The sequence below is a fragment of the Talpa occidentalis genome, unplaced genomic scaffold (assembly GCF_014898055.3).
Source record: "Talpa occidentalis isolate TD23 unplaced genomic scaffold, MPIMG_talOcc4v2.1, whole genome shotgun sequence".
In the NCBI taxonomy this organism is placed as follows: Eukaryota; Metazoa; Chordata; class Mammalia; order Eulipotyphla; family Talpidae; genus Talpa; species Talpa occidentalis.
Genome location: NW_026555331.1, coordinates 137,085,970 through 137,112,495, shown reverse-complemented (window position 1 = coordinate 137,112,495; position 26,526 = coordinate 137,085,970). Strand labels below are relative to the sequence as shown.

The window sequence follows — 26,526 nt, the reverse complement described above, 5'->3', positions numbered from 1 at the left end:
GGTGCCGTGGCGCGCGGGGAATCCGCCCGCCGCGCGCTCCTGTTCCCGCCCGCGCCGGGGCTGCTCCGTGACACCGAAATCCAGGGGCCCCCGCCCCTCGGGGGTTCCTCCTCTCGCTCCCCGAGGTGGCTGGTTGGCGCGAAGCGATTGGCGATCCCGGGCGCGATCCCGGCCGCGGCTCCCCGCGCCGCGCGGGGTGAATGGCCGCGGGCGGAGGATCGGGAGGCGCCGGGCGCAGACCAATCGCCGCCGCCGGTGGGAGTATTTGTTATTCACATGGAAGCGACTTGGCGCCGGCTGGGCCAGCTCAGCCCCCTCAGCCCCGAGACCAGCCACAAGTGCGGCCGCGGTGCTCGCCTGGCGCGGCCGCGGCGCTGACATGGAGCTGCGGGCCCCCGCGGGCTTCCTCGCCGCGCCCTCTGCGGGGAGCAGGGTAAGACTCGCCGAGCAGCGGAAAGAGGAAAAGAGGAGAAAGCAAGTGCCCAACCACAGGAAAAAAAAAAGAGCCCCCATCCCAAACTGTCTCCAAACGCTCTGCTTGCTGCAAAAAAGGAGAATTCTCCCTATTTTAGTCCCCTTTGCGTTTTCTTCCCTAATGCCAGCCAGTGCACGGCCAGGTGCGCTGTGTTCTTTCTCAAATCACTTTAGTGATTTGCTTTTCCTGGGCGCAAGTGATGGCCTTGCACACCCGGAGTCTGGGGGAGCACTGGCTGGTGGAGGCGGCGGGAATGGGGGGCGAGGGAGAAGCGGGCACCAGGGGGCGAGGGGCTGGCCGGGCATTGGAGCTTGATTGGGTGTCTGTTGATTTTACGTTGCAAAGAACAAGGCAGCCACCTCTCTTGTCTTCCCGTGATTACATTTCAGTGAAGAGGTTCAGCTGAGAGGGAGGCTTGGCTCGGAACTCCCAAGGCTTGGAGATGTGATCCCTTAAAAGTTTAGCCGGCGAACGGGAGGCTGAAGGGTGCCTGGAGGGGGGCAGGCGCGCCCGGGGTGCCCCGGTGGGGCTTGCGGCGGCAGGATTTGAAAGCGCCCCTCCTCGCCTCGCCCGCCCGGGTGACCTCCTGGACCAGCCCCGGCGGAGTCCGAAACTGCCCCGCTGAGGTGACGAGGTACCTGCGTTCTGCGAATCTACCGGGAGGGAATTCCGAAGTTAGAGGCTTCCGGATGAGTTGGGGGGTAACCCCCGCCTTCCTGAGGGGTGGATGAGTGTCTACCCAGGATCCAGGGAAGATGGGAGGCGCGGGAAGAGCCGGGTGGTTTGGGGGTTCTGGAGACCCCGCATCCCCGCCCAGCGCGCATCTGCCTTGAGTTTGCGTTCTCCGAGTTAGCCTGGCGAGGCTGGGATTTCTGCGCCCCCGTTTTGTGGCTTTCGGGAAAACACTGGAGTTTTTGTGTCTTGATGCGGCTCGGGGGAAGAGGAACGGTCTGGGGGAATCTTGAGTGTTAAGAGCTGAGGCAAATGCACCCAACAGTCTCCCGAAGCACCTGCGGACAAGGTGGCTCCAGTTTCCAGCTTCGGGCGGACGGGCGCTGGGCGTGGGCTTTCGGGGAGACCAGGTGCGGCGCGGGCGGAGGCGCTCCCGGGCGGGCGGCGCGGAGGCTGGATCCCCGGGCGCTCCGGGGCTCTTAGGGCGGCCCCGGAATACCCCCACTGGCGCCGGAAAGGCAAGAGGAACCAGGTTCTTCCCCTAAGGCCCTGGACTCTACCCGGAGCCAGGGTTCAAAGCCAAGGGAACTGAGAAGGAAAAGGAGCTTGCAGCGGGGGGAAGAGTCGCGGGGGGTGGGTGGGGTGAGTGCCTTGGGGGGCTGAAATGGAGGTAGAAATGGAGATGGAGCTAGAGAACCCTCTGAGCCATCTAGATGGAGCCCATCTGCTCTGCCAAAAAGCTCGGGAAACCCTTGAGGTTTGTACAGTTGGTGAAAATATAACAGAATTGCCAAAAACACACACAAACAAAAACAAAAAGCCAAACCGTCTGTCTGACACGCTTACTTGGTGCAAATGAAATGCAGAGAGGCGTGCGAGGCACCCAACTGCGCAAGACCACACTCCCCACGCTTTTCCCTCAAGAATTGTTTCCCGGTGGCCCCAATTGCAGAGCTTGGGGTCAGAGGGTGTCTGTGCTCCCGGGATGGTGCGGGTGAAAATAGAGCCACCCGCTAGGCGCAGAAGCCCAAATCCCACAGTCTCTGAAGCGAGTCCCGCCCGGGAGGGAATGCCCTATTTGCTATTTGGGGGTGATCCTTTACCATAGATGTGACGGCGTGGGAGCCTCTCCAACTCCCTAGAATTCACTACCGTCTCGGTCACTACCGTGACCGGCTACAAGCCCTGCCAACTGACAGAACTGGAAAACAGGGTTTCCAGTGGAGATATTGACAAGAAAGATCAGAAACAGGGAGAAATGCATTCCGATGATAGCTTGCATTATGCTTGGGAAAAAAAAAAATAAAAAGAGGAAAAGAGCCACCAGCAGGTAGATCCTGGATAAACAGCTTATTGCACTTGACTGTAATTTCCATTTTCCGTTATGAAATTGTTTGTCAATAATTGCAAATGGCTACAGAAACCACTTTAGTTTGCCTTGGTCACTTGCTTGTGAACAATGTCTTGAAAGAGCTCTGCAGGAGGACAGAATCAGCTGCGTGGAATTCATTGTCTGGGTCTTGCAAATAGGTGGTTTGATAAATTTGTAGAGCAAAGCCAGATCTATCAGGGAAAATGAAGTCAGAATTTAAAATGCACTTTCAGAGTCAACTACAGGTTGTATCATACCTGAGATGAAGACAGAGAAGTCCTGCTTGTATCAGAGATGGGGTGACAAAGAGATGAGGAGAGGTTCTCTAGGAGAGCATTTACTGGGAGCGAAGAGAAAGATGCTGAGAACACAGCTCTGTACTGTTATTTAGGCTCCACTGATTTGTGCTTGCTAGTTCTGCCCTACCACCCTCTCTTTGCTAATTATGACTACTTGAATAATTCTAAAAACATCCAAATCCAAAAGGAATAGGAAAAAGGAAGAGTTGAGCTCCAGTGAGTGCAGGAGAAAGCTTAGAGGTTTGGAGAGGTGGTATTTTCAAAGTTGGCTGGGCAGGTTGGAACCCCCTGTTTAATTGGTATTTATGTGTGAATTTATGACGTTCATATTGGCAACATCACACACAGATCATTATGTAGCAATGTCCCATTGTTTTCAGGGCTAGAGGCTCACAACTCTGAACATTTCAGGGCTAGAGGGCTAGGTCCTCACCCACGCGCTTATGTTTTTCCTTCCAAGTTTCTTTGCCGGTCTTCTTCTGGTCTCTGTTATGCCCAACCTTGCTTTAGTCTGGGGAGTGGAGTTATTCGGCCCCAGTGTCTTAAAAAAGATGCTGCTGCATGGATTTATCTTTCACCTGGTTCCATAGCCAATCTCTGGTTGCATCTCCATGTCTGTTGAGCAGGCTAACTTGTGAAGGTTTGGGGGAACGGTTGCTGTTTTCTTGATGGGACCTGATTGGACATCATTAGACAGACAAGTAGTTTGCTTTGGAGGGACAGACACTCCAGGAGAGGATGTGAGCAGAGAGCATCTGGATCTTAGTGCTTAGTCCCAAAGTGGGTTTTCTGTTGGCCAGACTCTTAGATTTGGGCCTCCCTCCCTAATTCAGAAAGGTGTTTTCTTTGATTTTCATTTCTACTTGGTGTTTTGACAAGTTGTAATGAACTTGCCCACTGACTGAGAAGGACCTTGAGCTGATGTATTCTTGTTCCAGGAGCTTCCTTCCTTGTGGTGATGCCCTTGCAGTGAGAGGCACTGCTGAGAGGCTTCTGACTCCTGATGGCTTCCGGTATTGGCTTGTTTCATTGCCAGTCTTCAACATTATTAGAGTCATTTTGTTACAGGGCAACCCCGATATAAAACGGGGTGCCTGGCTGTGGGTCCTCACCCACGCGCTTAAAAAGGACTTGTTAATACTCCACTGCAGGCACACACAAAAGGTTAATAAAAGGTTTATTTACAAGGGAAGGGGAAATGAGGAAATGTACAACCCAGGGAGAAAAGAGGGAAATAAAGTCTTCAATGCGTCCTACCCTTTCTGCTGCCCTGGAATCCCAATGACACTCTGAGAGCTGGCCACGAGCCGCGAGCCATGAGCCGTGAAGCCAAGAGGAGAGCGAGCCCCCCAAGACCCACGTGTCTGGTTTTATACCAACCCTGGCTGCTTAATCCACCCTCAGGTCCCAGCAACCTTCCCTTTGGTGGTGATGGGATTCGTCTTTCCCAATGTCTTGATGACTTTGGTCTGGAGTGGGGGTGGGGTCCACAAAGCCTGTATGGGATTAGCTCAGGACATCTTTTCCCTCTAACAATTTCATTGGTAAAAAAATTATGGATCTCCTAGGAATTGTTTTATTAAAGCAATGCTCCATTTGGGGGATGACAGTGATGCCTCTTCAGATTTTGATACCTGTCAGTGAATCCCTCACTCCCTAGGAGGGCGGGGGAGGTAATGAGAGAACCAGGTCTTAAGATTGTGACAGGAGCACATAGGAGCTGGGGGGAATCCAGATCTGGGGGAGAGGGAATCAGCTCTGCAGAAGAGGGAAGAGGTAGGAGAGGTTTGGTGGTTTATTGGCTAACTGTTCATGGTGATGACCCTCTGTGGTAGGAGTTCTGCACTGTATCCTTCTTACAGCTTTGGGAGATTTACCATTGTCCTGCAGAAGGATATCTTGTCACCACAGTAGACCTTTGGATGCTCCAGGTGGTCCAGTTTGGGATGGTTAGGTCAGATGTTGCACTTTCAATTGGTTTTTCCTTTTGTGTCTTTTCCAATTTTCCTTTGATTCCTTGGACACATGACTTGTAAGCTCTGACCAGCTCTGAGTGTCATGGGAACGTAGTTTTCTAAGCAGAATACACCTTTAAATATTTTTGTTTCATGAATGATTGTTAGACCACTGGCACCCCTGTACATTCTAATAGCGCTGGCAGTTTATAGAATATGGTTACATACATTATATTACTTGAGTTCACAGCCCAGGGAATGAGCAGATATCATTCTTCAGTTTAGAAACAAACTGAGACCAGGTTAAGTGTGAAGTGATGTGTCTATTGCTACTTAGACAGCACTGGGGGGCATGAGATAGAATCAGGGACTCCTGTGACCCCAGGATGCCACCCTCACAGTCCACCTTATCAAATCAGGTTTAGCTGTGTATCCACCATGGGTTTCTGCACTCTGGGGGTGGTAGCAACAGTCCCACAGTTGAATCCTCACCCAAGATTCTAGACGTGGCCATGTAATCTTTGTGTTTTAAGGTTCTTCCTATTTTGAATGGGGGCAGGGGAACCAACTCATAGGTGTATCTTGTGAAGGAAATGAGATTATGTGCGAGGCTCCAGCCCCACGATAGTTCTCATCACAAGCTGGTTTCATCCTTTTCCCTTCTTCTTTATATGATACATAATATAAAAGTGGCTTCTCATTACCTTAGGTTATGGTCCTTTTATGCAATAACTATGTCATTGAAAAAAAAAACCCTGCAGATTGAATTCTGCTAAATCTGATTGTATTTTAAATGCATGGGGGATTTAGCTATTTAAAGGAAACCTGTGGTGAATTCTTTTGTAATGCAAATAATCATCTTCTAATTTATCTGTTTAGTAAGTTGAGCTTCTCCTGTATCAGATTGTCTTAATATGGGGCCTGCTTATACAGAAGAGCTTTCACAACCCTTTCTCACTGATGGAAAAAAGTCACTGAGCTTGCAAACAAAATCAGTTATTGTGTTCAGTTGGCAAAACCTTGCTCTGATATTTGAGCATAGTTTCATAATCCCTTATTATTAAATAATAGAATCTCCGAGTGGGAAGCTGGAAGACACCTCTGAGATCATGTGGCCTGTCTCACTCATTTCACAGATGAGGAAATGGAAGCGCACAGAGGTGAAGTGACATGTTCAGTGCCATCAGCCCATGACTGTCAGACAAGCCTCCAATTCCAGGTGCTGTTGCTAGGGGAGAGCTCTGTTGCCCCATTCTCATTCTGTTCCACCAAGAATCTAGGCCCAAGGATACATTTTCTAAAGCAATCAAAAAGAACTGCAGGGCCTCCCCTGGTGGTGCAGCGGTTGAGTGCTGGGTTGCGAAGCAGCCTCTGCAGCTCCGGTTCGATCCCCGGCCACTGGCAAGGGTCTGACAAGGCATGACAGACCTCTCCTGCCGTGCCTGCTGCTCTCCTCAGCAGTGTATTTTGTCAGTCTGTCTGTTCTGTTCCCCGCTCTGGCTCTGGTGAATTCTCTCACCCTCCCATGCTTCTGACTGTACCCAGTGCTTGTATAAATAAATAAATAAACCTTAAAAAAAAAAAAAAAAAAAACTGCAGAAAGTGTGGGTAGTTTCCAGAGAAGCTGCTGGAATTGTAATTTTGTGAGTTGATAAAGAGCTGAATGGAATCTAGCATAGGGAGGTTGTTCGGCTTTTTTAATGAGAAGTTACAGTTATTGGCTAGTGATCTTCCTTACTGAGGATATTCCCTATATCATGTCTTAAAAGCACTTGCCAAGTGCTGGAGGGAGACGTGATCTCCGACCCAAGTAGACCCATATGTTGGTGTTTTGTTCTCCTTGGCATCAGGCAGGTGAAGAAACCTGATTTGAAGCAGAGATTTGGACAAATGGTATTTGATGTTCACAACACTTTGAGAGATGCAGAAATCACCTCTCCCCCAAAATGCCCCAGATTGTCCCTTTCTAATTAGTATGTTATTGTTAAAGAGCTAGCCATGAAGATAGATCTCTGCAGAGAGAGCTCAGTGGAGGGGCTAGGGCTTCACCATCACTTATGCTATCCAGTCAGCATAAATCTTTTTTTTTTTTAAAGATTTATTTATTTGTGTATACAAGAGCGGTGTGCAGGACAGAGATGTGGTGGAGGGGGGTGAGAGGAGAGGCTTCACCAGAGAGAGTGGGGAGCAGAACAGGCAGATCAACTGAAATACACTGCTGAGGGGAGCAGCAGGCGAGTCAGCAGAGGTCTGCTGTGCCATGTGGGTCAGCTCCCTGGCTAGAGATCTAACTCATATTGCAGAAAGCTTCATAGTGAGTGCTGCGTCTTAACCCCTGCCACCTCCAAGGAGGCCCCAGCATAAATCTTAATAATAAATGCCCAGGAAGCATTTGATGCTTTCTCAAAAGACAGGACCCACCTTGGGAGTCTGAGGACTTTAATTGTGGTGCCACTTATAAGATCAGCGCTTTGGGCCATACTCACCCTCTTTTGAGCCATCTTTTCTCATTTATGCAAGAGCTAACGATTGGTCTATGAAAATTCAATGAGACAGTCTGCTCAACACTTGAGACTTTGATACCAGGAAGATAAGGTGGAAAATAAAAAGTAGAATTTAGGGCTTTTAGGACTTTAGGAGCTGTCCTTACTCCTGGCCTTTCAGGAAATAGAACATTATTAGGGAGTCATGGACTCAAGTACCAATGGGAGCCCTTCTCCCCAGCAGACCCTGGCTAGCAAGGATCTTTTGATGGAAATACTGATGATATAAGGCTTTCCATTTATGTGCCTTAGTTGCATGGCTGGGATGGAGCAAACAGAAGACGCTTCTGGAGTTAATAGCTAAGTCTCTTGCAAAGTAGGGCAGCTGCTTTTCGTGGGCTCAGAAATTGTGCAAAGAGTCTTTCTTATAGAGGTTCAATTTCAGGAGTACAGACCTCACACCTCCTCAAAGTCCCTAGCACAGGCGAGGTTTGTACCAAGCCCCAGAGGTAGGTTAATTTGAAAGAAAAGCTTTTATTTTTCCCTCCTCTTTGCTATTATATATTTTTTAAGGCTTTGAAAATTTATGTTTTTCCTCATATTATTTCTTGTAGCCCCATGTCCTTTTCTCTCCCCCTCTCTCTGAACCTCAGAGCCCTCATGGTATTTACTGATGTCCACTAGTTTTTGAAAGTATTTTACCTTATCAAATTGTCTATGTAAATGTACAGTATTCGCTCCTACCATTCTGAAAAAACTGTTATGTTGTAAACCAAGTAGAGTACATGAAGTAGAGAGTCGTTTGGCATGATAAAGCTCGTTATTTCTTTACATATTTCATTGACTTCAACTAGGATACATTTAGGTGAATGCAGGAGGATGGTGTAAGGGTCTAGGAGGCTACGGAAGGTCCTGTGATGAGATCCAATTGTAACAGGGTGGTTGTGGGGGAGGGCCCAGGTTTTCTGCCCCACCCAAGGGAGGGTGGAGCTGAGCAGGGAAAGTAGGGGCTGCAGAGTAGACTGAGAAAGGAAGGAAGCCAAATGGAGACCCAGGAGACCTGGTGGAGGCCTATGAAGCCCCTTTTGGTCGTGGGCTGGGTGACACAGATGTGGGTGAGAGACCCGTGGGGAGGTGACAATGGCAGCTTCTATCTTGATTTTGATTTTGCTCTTTTCCTCCCAGACTTGTCTGGTTGTTTCTGATCCTTTTCTGTGGGTCCCCACTGGAAGATGCTTTAGACTTGTGGCAGGATTTGGGGCCTTGCTCTGGGCCAATCCTGTTTGGGGGGACTTTTCCCCATGAGGGGACGGGTAACTTTGGGTGCTTGATTTAGGAACTATATTCTTTGCCTTTCCTGTATTGTTTCCTAGTTGTATTAAAGTTCCTTTGCATTAAAGTCTCATATGTTTTGTGTTGTTGCGGTGGATGGCAGAACCCATTTAGAGCAGGCAGGTTTGCAGGGTCTGGGGTGCACCTCTCCCTGTCTTGTGACACAATCTACATAACTTTTTCACAAGCTTTCAAGTACAGGGATCTTCCATTTTTTCAAACGTTTCCGTTACACTGTTTTGCTTTTACAAAAGACCTGCGCTGCTATTTGTTTTCTCTAATTGAAAGAAATCCAAAGAGAAGCTTTGCTTCTACGACAGAAGCCCAAAAGCAAAGTAGCGTGGTTTGCAGCGGCCATAAGGTGGACTGTGAGCACCTCAGCATCAAGGCCACGCCTGCTCCCCCACACCCCTTTCTGCAGGCCACATATTTATCCCATTATTCCTGCCTTTACTCTATGCTTGTGTCCTATTTAGGTTTTTATGTCTTACTGGGTATGATGTAGTAAGTTATTTTTCGGGTCTGGGAACACTAAAAAAACTTTTCCATGTGGACTAGCAGTAACTGCTTCTTCACTTTACTCCATTTTGGCTTACAAACGTTTCATAGGACCGTCTGCTTTTGCATAGCTGGGCAATCCTGTATGTTTTATCTTTAGAATTTAAAAGAGAAACTAAACCTTTCAGCTGACTACAGTGAGTGATTTTTATGACAATGTATCCGATTTTAAAATAACGCCAATCTTTCCATATTTTAGAAGTAGCTCTGATTTAATGTAAAAGTGACAAACAATGTTTAGTAAAAAAAAGGGAAAAGTTGCTCTGTTTTAGTAAAAAATGGATTTTTCAGCTCCTGTTTTCTGTACCACGCAAGCACTTTCCATGTATGCGGGTGGCAGGTTCTGTCGCTCCTTTGAAGACCAGGAAACCAGGCTTCAGAGGGTGATGTGCCATCCATCCTATGCTGCGGAGGAGAGAACTTATATAAAATTCAAGTGGGCTGTTGCCTAAATAATAGACAACACTTTTGCTTTCCAGTTAGGTATGTTCAGCCATTAAACAAAACCGATAACTGTGTCATAGCTCTTCATTCACCCCCAGACTCCTTCCTTAACTGTCAGCAGACCTATGAGATGTTAGAGAGACTAAAGGCGATCCCAAATACCAATAGTTGTAAAAGACATTCAATTTTTTTCATTCCAAGACTGTACAGTGAGTGCAACTAGGCTAGTCCCTAGTAGGTGAGGATGATTTGTAATTAACAGATGGACTGTTTTTATGTTCATCTCTAAAAGAAAAACATTTATTTTCTGAAGTGTTTTCAGTGCTGGGAGGTGGCTTGCTACCATGAGGCAAGGCTGGTCTTCGGAGAACAACAGCTTCTGTTTTTCTTCCCTGTAAACATTTGTCCTTCGTGTGGCCATTTATTCTGTCATCTGTCAGTAAGTGGGTATGTTAGGGTCAACTCCACGGCGTGGGCTTGGTCCCAAGTTCTGAATTGGTAACCAGAGTCATGAGGTCTCACTGTCTTGTAACTGGTCTTTTTTGTGAAACGAAAATGCAATTTCACTTCCCCTTAGTCAAGGTCATTTAAATGGTTTCATCCAGAAAGTCAAGTTGACTTTCTGTGTTTCCTTTTGTGGAATGCCTGAGGTCAGACTGTTGTCAAGGCACAGATTTTCTGAGGGAGAAGCAGCTGCTAGGAGAACTGAGTGAGGGACTATCAGCCAAGTGGTGAGAAAATTGAGAAAAGGACTAAGTATTTGGGGGCAGAATAGTAGAAATCCAGGGCCTACCATTTGGCAGGAGGCAGGGCTGCTTGCCAGAGGCAGAATAGAACTATCTCAGCAGAGCAGGCCATTGTCTGGCCAGACCTGGGGTATCTACTCAGAAATCCAGTACAATGACTCTTGGTCCCCCTTTCTGATGTGAACATGAACAAAGTACAGCTTTCTCTGAAGATTTTGGACATATGTTCAATCGTCCCCTAGGGATGCACCATGCTTTCCTGTGGGACAGGGAGGATGGAAGGAAAATTTTATGAACTGGAAATGGCGCAAGTGAATGGAAAATACAACCAGATGTTGGTTGGGTAGGGAAGAGGAGAATTGTCCAAATTTCAGGTTTCAACTGCACATGTATAAATAGACTACAAATGAGCATTGCCAGAACAAGTCATGCTGTTTATTCTCTTAACAATAACTTTGTTTCCAATCTCTTATTCCCTTATGTTAAGTGAATTCTCCTCTGAAGTCCTTTGAAAGAATCTCATGGAATTCTTTAAGAGTAGAGGTCCCTGGGCCTCCGTGGCGGTGCAAGGGCTTAAGATGCAACCTATGAAGCTTATCTGCAGCTGTAACAGGGTGGTCCCCAGGAAAGGGGGAGGTTCCCTGCCCCACCCAAGGGAGGGTGGAGCTGAGCAGGAGGAGGAGAAGCTGGAGAAGAGACTGAGGAAGGAAGGAAGCAAGATGGAGCCAGGAGACCTGGAGGAGGCGCATGGAGCCTAGAGACATGTGAAGAAACTGCGCTTGTCTTTTGGTCGTGGACTGGGTGACACAGATGTGGGTGAGACCCGTGGGGAGGTGACAATGGCAGCTTTTGTCTGGATGTTGATTTTGCTCTTTTCCTTCCGGGCTTGTCCGGTTGTTTGTGACCCTTTTCTGTGGGTCCCCACTGGAAGATGTTTTAGACTTGTGGTAGACTTTGGGGCCTTGCTCTGGGCCGACCCCATATGGATGGAGTTTTACCCACGAGGGGATGGGTAACTTTGGGTGCTTCATTTAGAAACTAGACTCTTTGCCTCACCTGTATTGTTTCCTAGTTTTTATTAAAGATCCTTCCCATTAAAGTGTCATGTTTTGTGTTGATGTGGCGGATGGCAGAACCCATTTAGAATAGGCAGGTTTGCGGGGTTTGGGCTGCCCCTCTCCCTGTCCTATAACACAGCCACTGCCACATTGGTTCTATCCCCAGCTAGGGAGCCACCCACATGGTGCAGCAGACCTCTCCTGACTCTCCCACTGCTCTCTTCAGTAGCGTATTTCAGTCAAAATCCGCCTGTTCTGTTTCCCACTCTGTCTCTGGTGAATCCTCTCACCCGCCCCCACCCCCCACGACACCTCTGGCCTATACCCCAATTCCTGTATGCATAATAAAAAATAAATCTTTAAAAAAAAAAAAGAGTAGAGGTCCCTGAATAAACTTTTACTACAGATTTACTTGTAGGCTTTTTCACTCTAGGTTATTTCTAGTCTTGATGAAATAACTGTTTTCCCCACTGAGTCAGACGAAATTAAGAAGTCTTCAATTGATCTCCAGCTCTGATTTGTTGGAGTGATTCTAGGATCAAGGCAAGTTTCCTAAAGAACTGTAAGCCTGCCTGTGGCTTCCACCCCAACACATTTAATAGGAAGCTCTGACACTAGCAACAGGATCTTCTTCACACATGACCCTCCCTATGTGTTCAATTTTCAAGTTTCTTTTTTTTTTTTTTAAACCAGAGAACAATAAAACAATTATATGAGATGGCTAAGTTTCTATAGTAAATTTTTTTTTAAAGATTTATTTATACAAGAACTGCTGGGGTACAGGCCAGATGCGTGGGAGGGTGAGAGGATTCACCAGAGACAGAGTGGGGAACAGAACAGGCAGAGTGATGAAATACACTGCTGCGGGGAGCAGCGGGTGAGACAGGAGAGGTCTGCCATACCATGCGGGACCCTCGCAGGCAGGCTGGGATTGAATTGGTGCTGCGGAGGTTGTGGACAGCATCACAGGGCAACGTTCAACCACCTGCACCACCAGGGGAGGCCCTATAGTAAATCTTTTTACAAGCTATAAAACTTAAACATTTTGGTAGATTTCATTCATTCATTCATTCATTTTTTCTTATGATCAAATAATCACTTTCCCACTGGGAAATCTGAGGCACCAAAAAATGTTATTAACAGACAACTGGCTTGTTAAATACATCACAGAAGATAACCTTTCATTATGATTTTGTGGACAACATTTAAACGCTAAATTCAGACAGTTGTGCAAAGTAAAAACAGATTTGGCAGGAAATAATGCCATCAATCATAGGATTTTTACTGGCACGGAAAAAGGACTTGGTGAAATAAAATGGTAAATAAAAATACCTTTTGACTTGGGAGAATCAACCTAGTTTTTGATATTTTCCTGCTTCCTTTGCTCTAAAATTGTCATCCATCTCCCTGTTTAGATGTAGCACAGCCAGGTGTTCAGAATCGTTGGGGAACAAAAAGAATAAGTTTCTTACTGAATAGGGGAAATTAAAGAAAAAAAGAGGTTGGTATAAACAGGGCTTAAACGTGTGAAAAATAGAGATTCATTGAACTGAACCCTTTTTTCTCTCCCCCTACCCCCAGGAACAATTCTGCCACAGGGATGACTTCCAGGACCTGAATTGTTGACCTCATCCCAACCTTAGAACCTCAACTGTTATTCAAATTTTTGCACCATTCCAGGCTTGTTGACTTTGTATGGAAATAGAATTGAACCTTAGGGGTCTGATGGAAATTCACTGTGACATTCAAATCAAGATAACTTGCTGAAACCCACAGAGCCTTTCTCCATGGGCCCTGATGGTAGCCTCCAGAAGGTGCAGCCTCAGGTGGTCCTCCTCCTTCTTCGGCAAGAATAAACTTTGGGTCTTGGATTGCAACACCACCCCTGGAGAAAATGGTATGCGAGGGCAAGCGATCAGCTTCTTGCCCTTGTTTCTTCCTCCTGACGGCCAAGTTCTACTGGATCCTCACAATGATGCAAAGAACTCACAGCCAGGAGTATGCCCATTCCATAAGAATGGATGGGGACATCATTTTGGGGGGTCTCTTCCCTGTGCATGCAAAGGGAGAGAGAGGGGTGCCTTGTGGGGACCTGAAGAAGGAAAAGGGTATCCACAGACTGGAGGCCATGCTTTATGCCATCGACCAGATTAATAAGGACCCTGATCTCCTCACTAACATCACTCTGGGTGTCCGGATCCTCGACACTTGCTCCAGGGACACCTATGCTTTGGAGCAGTCGCTGACGTTCGTGCAGGCTCTGATAGAGAAAGACGCTTCTGACGTGAAGTGTGCAAACGGGGACCCGCCCATTTTCACCAAACCGGACAAGATTTCTGGCGTCATAGGTGCTGCAGCAAGCTCTGTGTCCATCATGGTTGCTAACATTTTAAGACTTTTTAAGGTAGGTACAGGCCTGGTCTTTCTGACCATCGTGAGTAAGAAATCTTGTTCTGACTCCAAACTCAGGGCTACTCGGGTCCTCAGGTGGAGGATTCTGTGACCATGTTTTCACTCGGGCTGATTTAATTCCTTTCTCTATGATGAGTTGGACTAATTGTGGCTCATTTTTCCCTCCCTGAACAAACAGAAAGGTGATCATTTCAGTGACTCCACAACAGCTGCCGGTGTCCTTTTTTTGAGGCTCTTTTTAAATCAAAGCCAGCATGTTTATCATATAAAGCAGTTCAATGGTATTTGAGTTATAAGATAATTTACGTGGTGAAACTTCCTTAAAGTGGGATGCTCTGTTATGACAAAAGTTCCTGTGTGAAGAAACAGTATTTATTACTAATGCATAGATGGGAGTGACACTCTGGGATAAAAGATGGCCATAAAATTGTCAGGTTTATCACAGCTACAACAGAGCAGAACCTCATTAATTCAGACTGTCTAATACAGACTGGGAGCAATTATATATAATCCTTATTGAGTTAAAAGTTCAAATTTAGCAGGGTAATTTTGACTTAGACTTGATGATCTATTAGCTATAAATTACATATTGAATAAAATAGGCAAAATAAAATAATGCATGTAGCAATACTGTGAGAAGTAGGAAGTGGCATAAAAATGTTATTGTAACTCAGTCTTTTGTTAACTTGCTCATGATATATTATTAATATCCATGATGTAGTCTTGTAACAGACATGCTTTTTTCCCTTGAAAATACTTTTCACTGAGATTTCTTACTCAGTAGGATATAACTTTTCCAACTTATTCTGAATTGATGAGACTTCGATACTGTGAGAGATTGTTCCCATGCATATTAGATTTAAAAATATTCAAAGGATATGGAGAAGTTGGACAGATGACAGATATGGTGACAAAAATGAACAAAGTGATGAAAAACTTACTTCATAAAAAAGGATGAAAGGAGTTGAATCAAAGGCTTCTGGAAGATTTGCAAGGGGACCTCTAGCTTGGTTTACTTCTTTCTCATTCTGGAATCCTCTCTGTAACATCTCCTCCTCCACACACCCCTCCCCTCCCAAGGTGGCTGTCTGGCTTTTCTGAATTCCCTTGCTTTAAAGGAGAGCATGCTTAGAGACAGCGTACTGACTGTTTGCAGATTGACGGCATTTTCTTAAGTGAGCGCGCTGCTGGGCAGAAGCTTTCCATCTAAGGAGCACTGAGGAGGCACAAATGGGCTCAGGGAATGCCAGGGACATTTGAGCAGGGCATTATGGAGAGCCTCTTGGCCATGAGGACACAAGATTAAATGAGGCAGCCAGTGTTGCTCTATTTCTCCATCTCAGGAAATCTTTCAGGGAGACTAGAAAGCTGCTGATAATTTCTCTTGGGCTAGCTGACCTCCTGCCTGGATTCTCCAGGGCTCCCCATCCTGGGATCTAGGATTTCTCCCATCAATCTCACTTTCTAGCCAGCTGGTGTTTCCTGCTCTCAGGTGATGTCCAGCTCTGGCCACTTTCTCAACTCTTTTTTCTGACTTTATTTCCCTCCCCTTCTACTCCAAAGCATCTTTTTCCCTGATTTTTTTTTTTTTTATTCAACGACCATGGTTCAACAATACCCATTTTTAGAGAAGAGGAAACCCTTCCGGCTCTTCTCAATCCAGGTACACCCTGTCTTTTATATGCTAATTCGGGCTGCCATCAATCCCCTTGTAGTTCTTGTGAATCCCATCTCCTCTCCATATGCTAGTTTCAGGCTTTGCTGAGTGGGATGCAGGGGATGTGTTTATTTGAAGTTCTCAAAGCTTGGTTCATTTTACCTCCAAATCAGCTATCTACACACTGGGAATAGTAACATTGTGCCAGAATGTTGGGTAGATTTATTGGGAAGATGCCCTTGAAGAGTTCCACCGGTACCTGGCCATGTCCCTTTCTTCCTTAGGTCCCAAAGGGAACCTCCAGGCACTTGAAGGGTGAAATAGGGAATATGGAGTAAGTCAGGCTTTTTTTTTCCTCACTGGCCTCTGGCCGTGGCTTTGCTTTCCTCCCAGGTTTCGTTGCCCACATATGATTACCTGTTGTTGTGGAGGGTGCTTGGGAGCTTGAGCAAGGGGTATTTGTGCCTGGAACAGCAGACACATGGGCCAAGAAGTGAGGGCTAAAAGGGGAGATTCTCTGGGCCTAGAGGGCTCAGTTGCTGCCTCCCTGCCTGCTGGTCTGCCTGTGAGTCTGGTCCCCTGATCCAGCATGAAAGACCTGTCAAAGATACTGAAGCCTCCAAAATTCTCTTTTCATTTGCCCAAATCAACAATGAACCTGCCTGGCCTGGGACAGTTGAGCAACAGGTGGGTTATTTTCTATGTAGGCTGGACCTGGCTTCTCTCTGCTCTGATATTTCCTCACTGACCATTTTTCTCCTTACCTTCTTGAGTAATTCTGGAGGGACCTTATTTAAACAGGTGGGAAATTTATCAGTGACCCTTTGGGTGGAGTGCAGTGCTCCAGGCCTATTTATGAGCCCACAAAGGGGCTGCTTTCACCATCCTAGACCAGAACACAGGGAGTGGGGGGCTCGGAGCCAGAAGTGGGCATTGATTATGGTGGATGCCATAGCTAAGACCACTGTGCTGGCCCGGGGTGAGCATTTAACAATTGGAAGCAGCTACACTTATAGGTAATTAACCAAATTACTGAGGCTTGAAAAATGTGTGTTTTTCAAAAGTAAATGAGAGGATATAGGTGCTCAGCCCATCTTCCAACTGAGCCTGGAACAATGTGAATGTGAATTTGATAATAACAATTTCTCGTTGTGCTATTTTAATTTGCTTTGATGATTTATGTGAGGTCTCCAGCTAGCACTCCACACTGATAATAATTATGAAATGAAGATGGTCACTCTTGGAATAGAAAATGGCTTACTTTATGTGTGAATGTATTCTGTTTAAACACATCTGCTAGGATTGGCATGAATATTAGAATAGTTATCAAAGCAATGATTGACAAATTAATGCATTGGGGATTAGTTTACAGTTCCTCTTTGAAAAGTAATAATTTGATTAAACCAAGTGCTGTGACTTGAATAAAGGTGAACATTTAGGACAGTTTTATGGAGCTTGGCCCCCTCCAGTTGAGCAAAAGCCCTATGACATCTAAACAAATGCCCAGATAGGAGTATTTGGCCAATTATGCCTGGATTGATGGGCTTTTAGAAGGTGGAGCATCTTGGTTTGAAAACATACAACTATTAACCTTGACCACAAGGGATGTAAACAAGGTCTTAATGAATTTATATACTGTCTTGCTCAATAATAAACATTAGTGGGGTGTTTAGAATATAGTTGGGGCCTGTTTAACATTGTATAGAGGACATGGGCTATATATATAAGACATGGGGCTAAAATCAGCCATGTTTCTCTCCCTGTGTTGTCTTCCCTGGCTAGTTGTGAAGGAGACCAAGTCCTCCAGACGCCCGACTCCCTCTTTCTTCAGCCTGCCCCTCCATGGCAGCCTTTCTTGTTCCTATGTCCATGGAAAGGAGAGGTCTGCTGCACCATGTGGGTCACCTCCCTGGCTGGGGAGCAAACTCGTGCTGCAGTGGCTGCAGATAGTTTCTTTCTTTCTTTTTTTTTTTTTTTAAGATTTATTTATTTTTATACAAGAAGCGGAGTATATAGGCCAGATGCGCAGGAGGGTGACCTCTTCACTGGAGACAGAGTGGGGAACAAAACAGGCAGACTGAAGAAATACACTGTTGAGGGGAGCAGCGGGTGAGAGAGGAGGGGTCTGCTTGCCATGTGGGTTTCTCCCTGGTCGGCCAGGATTGAACCCACACTGCAGAGGCTGCAGACAGCTTCACAGTGCAGCGCTCAACTGCCTGCACCATCAGGGAGGTCCTACAGATAGTTTCTTTTAAGCCAAAGGAGACTTGTATTTTCGACAGTCTCACTAATGGTGGGAAGAAATGATTTGTCTTTGTAAAGGGGATTCAAGATCAGTGCAGGGGGTCATTGAACCTGAGCCCTTCAGAGACTATTCCTCATCCGGGCCCCTGCTCTGCCCTGTAGTACCCCTGATGAGTCCTGCCCATTCCTAGTGGGAAGGGGAGTCATCAGATTGTTGTTTCTGTTGAAACAAATAGAAATACAGATTCAGATGAACAAATTGGCTCCTCTGATTTCAGAGGAGAGTGAAAGGTTTGGCGTGGTAAAGAAAAGGAGAGCCAGGCTAAATTTTTTGAAGGGGGGGAAATTTATTGTGCCCCGGGCTGGATTCACGGACCCAAGGTGGGGGTCAGTGAAACTGCTCATGTTGCTAGGAGTAGGCAGGCTTTTATAGAGTGAGGAGAGGTCAGGTGGGAGACTGTTTGCAGAGGCGGGAAAAGATTCTAGGGCGTGGAGGGGTTCATTGTCTGAATTTTCTAGGCAGGTTTCTGAATTCCTGCCCCCAGGTGGGCTTCCTGGTGGGCTTTTGCATTCTGGCCTCCTGCATCAATCTTTCAGAGAGTTGGACAGGATGGAGCTGGATAGCACCTGGGGCCAAACAGGCCCGGAGGCCTCTACCTGGAGGATGTTGGGTGCTTGACTCAAAGAGTAACTCTCAACCCCCTCTTGGGTGGGGTTTTCCGGCTCTCCTCAAGCCCCAGGGGTGTAGGTTGGCTTATGAAAACTGCCTCAGAGGCTTTTCAAAGACCTAAGTGATGAGCCCTAGTGATGAGCCTGTGGCTCCCAACGTGCCCCCTGGAACCATTTTTACCGATCGAATTCGGCTTATTGGGAGTGAAAACAAGTTTGAGAGCCACAGAGCACGACTTGAATGATGTGAACTTTTAAGAAGCACTATGTGCCTTGAAACACACTTGAGGTAGGTGCTTCCCTGGTGGCACAAGGGGTTAAGTGACAGCAATATGAAGCTCTTCGCAGCCACTGCAGCATGAGTTTGGTCTCTGGCCAGGGAGCTTGACCTACAGCGTGCAGCAGACCTTTCCTGTCTCCTCCAGCTGCTCCCCTGAGCAGTGTATTTCGGTTAGTCTGCCTGTTCTGTTCCCTGCTCTGTCTCAGGGGAATCCTCTCACCCCCTGTACCTCTGTCCTGTACCCCAGTTCTTGTATGTATAAATAAATACATCTTAAAAAAAAAAAACCCACACTTGAATTAACACAGGAACAGGACAGAGTGGTCACCCGGGCGATTGTTAATCCCTACAGCAATTTAATAATTTTAGATAATAGCAATATCAATTAGGACAATGTGACGTGTTACTGCAGAACAGTGAACCCAGCACTACTCCATTGACACAAAGCTGAAAATGCCACTTCAGGGCCTCCTACATTGTGGAGACCAATGAGAAGAGGTGTTACAGGGCAGGGAGAGGGGCACCCCAGACCCCATAAACCTGCCTGGCCTAAATGGGTTCTGCCATCCGCCTCATCAACACAAAACATGTGAGACTTTAATGGGAAGGAACCTTCATACAATTAGGAAATAATACAGGGAAGGCGAAGAACATAGTTTCTAAATCGAGTACCCAAAGTTACTCGTCCTCTCATGGGTAAAAGTCCACCCAAATGGGATTGGCCCAGAGCAAGGCCCCAAATCCTGCCACAAGTCTAAAGCATCTTCCAGTGGGGACCCACAGGAAAAGGTCAGAAACAACCAGACAAGTCTGGGAGGAAAAGAGAAAATCAAAATCAAGACAAAGCCTGCCACTGTCACCTCCCCATGAGTCTCACCCACAGCTGTGTCACCCAGTCCACGACCAAAAGGCAGCACAGTTTCTTCACGTATCTCTCGGCTCCATGTGCCTCTTCCAGGTCTCCTTCAGGCTCTCATCCTGCTTCCTTCCTTCCTCAGTCTCCTCTGCAGCTTCTTCTCTCCCTGCTCAGCTCCACCCTCCTTTTGGGTGGGGCAGAAAACCTGGAACCTCCCCCTTTCCTGGGGACCACCCTGTTACAGAGGGGCCCAGCTCTCAGAGAGTGCAGAGTTTGAAAAGAATTAATGGAATGAAGGGCCCTTTTGGAAATCATGACTGGGAAGCTCTTCATTTAAATTTGTTTTATAAAGCAATTTTGAGGAATTTGTGAATGTTTTATAAAGAGCTTGTATTTTTTCTTTTTTCTAAAATATTGCCACTTCTCTCCTTTAAATTAAATTTGTTCCTCAAAACACTAATCACGTGGCTTACTTTGAGGAAAAAAATTGAATATTCTAAGATAAAAATAGAGCATGGGTGTTGGAGGGTAACTCATATTAATGTCCACACAGATGCTTGGGTATTAAAGGTCAGTGTTAATATAATTTCTCTCTCTCCTCCCTTTTGCTAGTTAACTTTATCTGGAAAGTTAATTTTCAGGTCTTGAAGGAAAGGAGTTAAGCAGTCCGTAGTGTATATTTCCCAAAGCAATCAAATGAGACCTTCCTTCAACTAGAAATCCGCTGGTGATTGGGCAGGATAACTTCTCCCTATGTGGAAATGTCCTGTTATAAATGGCTAAAATTGATCTTCCTGTTAAGCAAATGAAGTACAGTGAAGGCTCTCATTACCTGGAATTCTTTACTAATTCTGCCTTGTGTACCAAGATATATTTTCTTCCAAGAGACTCTACTAATTGTAGAACAACTGCCATAAAGCCAGGCATTTTACACGTTATTTATTGCATACAGTGGACTTTATTAACTGTAAACTCTGCAGAGGTAAATCTGCCATTTTCTGGCTCATCTAGTTAGAAGCACAGGTAAATGAGTCCAATCAATAAACTCAGCAGGAGGTAACATTTCATGTTAAATCTTATTTGATGGCAACTAAAGAGTGGAAAATGGAAAGACAGACTTAGCAATCCTTTGTTACAGTAGCAAGCTCTCATTTAACTTTGTAAGGAGCCTAGTCACCGCAGATGAGAGATGAGGGTACTCTCACCGTGGCCTTAGGGGGGATTTTGGGGGAGAGAGGCTATGCCATGGTCACTGGCACTTATACTCACAACCAGAGAGAGATCTCAGAAATGCAGACTTGGAAAGTCACTCCCCTTCTTAACGCTCTTTCATGGCTACTGTTACTCCTAGGATGAGGTCCTCCCCAAACTCTACTTGGGGAGTCTCTTCTCACTTCCCTTGACTAAATTATACTTGTCAGTTCCATATATCAGAGCTCCACAAGGGAGGATGGGATCCATGAGGGCATGTAGATCTCGTTTGTTGCTATCCACTAACATGGGTCTCTCCAGGAACCCAAAAAGTTTGCTGAGTACAAATACATGACTGAGTGACTGAACCATATCTCTCTCCTCTGTCCCTTACCTCAATCCCAAGTGTTGGTGTTGGGTAGATAGGACAGGAATGGGATTTTGTTTATTTTACTTTTAAATTCTTTGAGAAAAAGGAACAGAAGGAGGGAGAAGAGGAGAAAAATGGAGACATGGTATATTTTGGGAGTTACTATTTTCATGTGCTTCCTCCTTTTCCTACAATTTCACATTTTCTTTAAACAGATTTTTTAAATTAAAAATCAAATAAGTAAAAGACATGTGCACATGCTCGTTTTGAAAAGTTTAAGCCATGAATAAGTAAACAGTATAAAATAGAGACCATATCCAAACACACATCTATTGTTTTTTTTTTTTTAAGATTTTTTTTTTGATTGATTGATTGATTTATACAAGCTCTGGGTACAGTCAGAAGTGCGGGAGGGTGAGAGAATTCACCAGAGCCAGAACAGAGCAGGCAGAAGGACCGAAGTACACTGCTGAGGGGAGCAGCGGGCAGCAGGAGAGGTCTGCGCGCCATGTGGGACCCTCCTCTGGTGGCCGGGGAGCAGCCGGGGATCGAACCGGCACCACAGAGGCTGCGGGCAGCTTTGCAACCCAGCGCTCAACCGCTGTGCCACCGGGGAGGCCCCACACATCTATTGTTAATTATTCATATACACAATCTTATTATAGATACATGTCTTAAGAGTTTCTTTTTCATGTAATGATATACCTGGGAGAGAGTTCCATGTTGGTTAATAGAACTCTGTCTCCATAATTCTCAACCCTGGCTATATTACCTGGATAGCATTTTAAAGAAATGTGGACTCCCAAGCCCTATTTAAGACCAGTGAAATTGATGGAATCCTGGTTTTGGTATATTTAAAATGATTGATGTATGATTCTGATATTGGCCCAGAACTTAAAAAAAGTTTAATTTTCTAAAATGCAGCTGCTGCTGGGCTTTTAATGTCATGATTAGACCTTGGTTTATTTAACAAATCTCTTTCTAGTAGGTGACCTCCTTTTGACTTCTTAAGGTCATTTATCATTTGAAAAACAGTTAAAAAAATGCTGGAGCCTCATTCAAACACTGTCAGCTCTGGAGTGATTTTTGGTATCAGAGAGCCCCTTCTTGGCCCAATAAAGGGGCTGAATTGATGAATTACCCAAAACCCCTTGCTGTAAGGGGGACTCATATTGCTGGCCATGGCTTGTCCCCTGTAGTAGCCGAGCCAGACTGGAACAGATGTTAAACTTGGCAAATTTAAATGAAATCTTACTTTTCTTTCCCCTTACCTCAAAAGGTCTGAAATCCTACAGTGAATACTGAAGAATCTTAGAATTTACTTAGTGATTATTGCTTATTTTTTGGGTGTTTTAAATAAATAGGTGATTTTGAAAACAGGGAGGAGTTTTTCCAAGAGAATGGTATGTGGCCATTCTATTTTAATCGTGGTAGTTGTCTGAAAACTTTTGTAGAGCAACTCAGGATTTACTTAAAAAAAACAACAAAAAAATAAAGAGATTTGTGTAAGGAAAAAACTGTACTACTTTCTACTCATTCACCCTAAAGATTGAAATATTGTTCTGTTATTAATTTGCTAGAGAACTTTTTTTTTCCTTCTGAGGATAGCATTTTGCAACCAAAGCTTATACCTTTTGAAGAAAACTTAAAATATCAAGGCTGAGCACTGTCCCAGGCCCAGATCCAGTATTTCGGAAACTTTAGCATCAAATTGCAGGGATTGATTCTAATATTCGTTCTGAAAAGGAACTTTAATAAAACTAGGAAACAATTAATTTGCTAAATGAAGAAAAGTTACTTTTTCCATTGGGATTGGCCTGCTACAAGTTGAGGATGCATTGCAGTTGAGAGAATTCACAGAGCCAGAGCTGATACACTTTTGAAGAGCAATCGAACTTTAGCTTCGCAACCCAGCGCTCAAAAGGCTGCTAGCATCTTCCAGTGGGGACCCAGGGTCACAAACAACTGGACAAGCCCGGAAGGAAATTAACATCAAGATATGCCATTGTCACCTCCCCACGGGTCTCAACATCTGTGTCACCCAGTCCACGACCAAAAGACAAGCGCAGTTTCTTTACGTGTCTCTAGGCTCCATGCGCCTCCTCCAGGTCTTCTGGCTCCATCCTGCTTTTTTTCTTAGTCTCTTTTTTTGCTTTTCCTCTTTCTGTTTAGCTCCACCCTCCCTTGGTTCCCCCTTTCCTGGGGACCACCCTGTTACAAAATCACCCAGAGAGTCTGATTGACCCACCTTCAATGTTTCTGAGTCCCTTGAGGCTGAGTGGGGGTCTGAGACTTTGCATTTCTAATAGTTCCACAGACCACACTTTGAGAACCACTGCGCCATACCAATCACTGGCTGGCTGACAGCAAGTCAAAGTGCACAAAACAACAATGAGATTTAACAAGGTTCTGTCTGGCGACAACTTTGTTTCTTTTGTCTCCTGCTTGGCTGGGTTTCTGTCCTATTGGTCACCATCAGAGCAGCCGCTGTATAGATCTATTTTTAATTGTGTGCCCTTTTGCAAGTTGTATTCCTTATTAAATAATGCATCTCTCAGGAGTGAAGATTAGCATAATGGTCACTTCAACAGGATTCTTCAAGCAGGGTCTCTCAGATGACCACTTTTACTCAATTTCTCTCCCTGTGACAACAGAGAGAACTGATTTGAGAATTTTGGGCTATAAAATGCACATGAACTGAAGTAAGATGAAAGAGGCTATGATTTGTCTCAGCCGTCAGCAATTTGTCTTCAGAAACCATGACAGCTATCTCCTGATTTCCATTATGCAATGAGATTGCAAATAACATACCACAGCAGTCTTAATCAATAGAGGGTCACAAGAGACCCTTCTTTCTCCATGGTGGGGGTAAAAGACCTATTTACCCATTTAATTGATATAACACACTGGCAAAAGACAGATGCATCTCTTTTACCTGTAATTAGGCACTTTCCCTATCTCTAGCACTCTCAGTAACATAAAAATGGACATGCATTCTTTATGGGTTTAGCTATATAACTAGCACTAAGCTGACAGGGTGGAAGGGATCTAGGTGCTATCCAGAGCAGCCTTTGTCTTTTCCAGAATGTGGCCCATCTTTGCTGCTTTACTCCATTATGCCCAGTAAGCAAATAGGCACGTGTTCTCAATATTGACCATTAGTCTCCTTCCAAGACTCTCAGGCTCCCTCTGCTCTTGGGGAGGGGGCAAGTTGCTTAGTATAACAGCTCCAGATGTGGTGGTTGGTCCCTGCTTTGGAGAACTCATGTATCTCTTGTTGAACCCCCCAAAGTGCTACATGGGCTCCTTTGGGATGTGAGGTGCTGACATATTCTTGCCCAGCATCTCACCCTGCTTTCTGTCACATTGACTGAGTGTGGCCTCTAGTTTGGATTAGTGTTAGTACTGTTTCTTATATTTTTAATCTACGGGGAAAAAAAGTCTTGAGTATTAACATCGCGGTGATTCTATATATTAGAGTTCTCAAAGTCATTTATCATCCCAGTTTGGTGGTGCTTATATTCTTTATAAGAAGGTTGGTGCTTATATTCTTTATAAAACAAATGGCATACCATATTTGTGCAGATTTGTTGTACAGATATTTGTGGCTTATAGATATTTATCATCATGAACTATCTTTAAATTATAGATTGTTGTAATGTACTTATCTAGTGGTGCTGATGCTTTTTTGAATAAAATAGATGAATATAAATTATGAAATAGGTCAGACTCTTTAATCAGACTGCCTGGGTTAAAATTAATATGTAATGTGTTACCTTAAGCAGACTAGTTAATCTCTCTAAATTCTAGATTTTTTTGTCTGTAAAAAGTAGGTGATAATGGTACCTCCTTCATGAGGTTTTTGGTGACGATAAATAAGATAAAGTGGCACAGAGTTCTAAGCAAGAGCCCCAGCACATAGCAAGCACCATAACTGCTTGTTATGATGATGATAATTAGGAGGAAGATACTGGTAGCGATGGTCAGTAGGATATTTTATATTTATTTTTAATTTTTTTTAAATTGAGGTAACATTGGTTTACAACGTTATATATGATTCAGTGTTATAGGATCATCCCCTTCATGTGGTGTTACTATATCACACCCACCACCAAGACACCCATAGCCCTCTGCCCTAGTCCGTGGTACTCCCTCCCCACTTGGTTCTTTTTTTTTTTTTAATAATCATTTTATTTATACAAGAGCTGGGGTACAGGCCAAATGTGCGGGGGGTGAGAGGATTCACCAGAGACAGAGTGGGGAGCAGAACAGGCAGACTGACTGAAATACACTGCTGAGGGGAGCAGTGGGCAAGACAGGAAAGGTCTGCCACACCATGGGTGTATCTCCCCAGGCGGCCAGGATTGAACCCACCCTGTAGAGGCTGCGGACAGCCTCACAGTACTGCTCTCAACTACCTGCATCACCAGGGAGGCCCCCCACTTTGTTCTTTTCCTTTCCCCTCTGTAAGGGGCGGACAGGACACAGTGCAGGTTTTCTGATCCCATGCAGACCGGGTAAAGGAGGAGTCAGAGTCCTCAGTTTTTTTGCAGGTTTTTTATTTGGGGTTCACCAGGCATATGGCAGGCAGGGGTGCTGGCTGGGGGGCTGGGAGGCTGGTAGGCCTCCCAGCCCCCAGCAAGTCTTCACTCTATCTGGGCTCTCTGGCGTTCGTTCTGCTGCTTCTCGGCTTCTCTTTCGGCTTCTGCTGCTGCTGCTACTGGTGCGGCTGCTGCTGGCGTCCCCCCGTGACGCCGCCCTTAAAAAGCACAGTCTTAGCTCAGCTGAATCCCATCTACCTATGTCCACACCCTATTCCAGGTGCCCGCCATCAGGCATGCATTCAGGACAAGGATCCATCATCTATCCTGATGGTGGAAGGGCAGAAAAGCCTGATATTTTCTTTACCCTACACCCTCCCACTCCTGTTGTTTTGATTCTGTAGTCAGATTTCTCTGGTTTGTGGTTGGTTTGACCTTATCTGACCTTTTGTTTCATTTCTCTATATTCCACATATAAGTGATACCATCTGGTCTTTTGTTTTTCTCTTTCTGACTTATTTCACTTTGCATAATCCCCTCTGCTACCATCTATGTTGTTGCAAATGTCAAGTTTATCTTTTTTATAGCTGAGTAGTATTCCATTGTGTGTATATATCACATTCTTTTTTTTTTTTTATAGAGGCATGTTTTATTTATTTATTTGTTTGTTTGTTTATACATGCACTGGATACAGTCAGAAGCGCGGGAGGGTGAGAGAATTCACCAGAGCCAGAGCGGGGAGCAGAGCAGGCAGAAGGACGGAAGTACACTGCTGAGGGGAGCAGCAGGCGGCAGGGAGGTCTGCGCGCCATGTGGGACCCTCCACCAGTGGCCGGGGAGCAGCCGGGAATCGAACCGGCGCCGCAGAGGCCGCGGGCAGCTTCGCAACCCAGCGCTCAACCGCTGCGCCAC

At 45.5% G+C, this 26,526-nt stretch overlaps 1 protein-coding gene across 7 annotated transcripts in view; it reads left to right on the top strand.

Moving 5' to 3' along the window:
* The first annotated feature begins 304 nt into the window (after positions 1–304).
* Positions 305–26,526, top strand: part of GRM8 (glutamate metabotropic receptor 8) — an 811,967-nt gene continuing 785,745 nt past the window's right edge. For 3 of the 7 annotated variants that reach the window (XM_054692626.1, XM_054692630.1, XM_054692629.1), the window contains exons 1-2: positions 385–433; positions 12,976–13,798. In XM_054692626.1, the coding sequence (XP_054548601.1) occupies positions 13,289–13,798 (510 nt within the window). In that variant the 5' untranslated portion in view covers positions 385–433; positions 12,976–13,288. Of the gene's footprint in view, positions 434–1,001; positions 1,110–5,972; positions 5,993–12,975; positions 13,799–26,526 lie in introns of those variants that run through there. The other 4 variants (XM_054692631.1, XM_054692632.1, XM_054692627.1 and 1 more) reach the window with 4 other exon arrangements.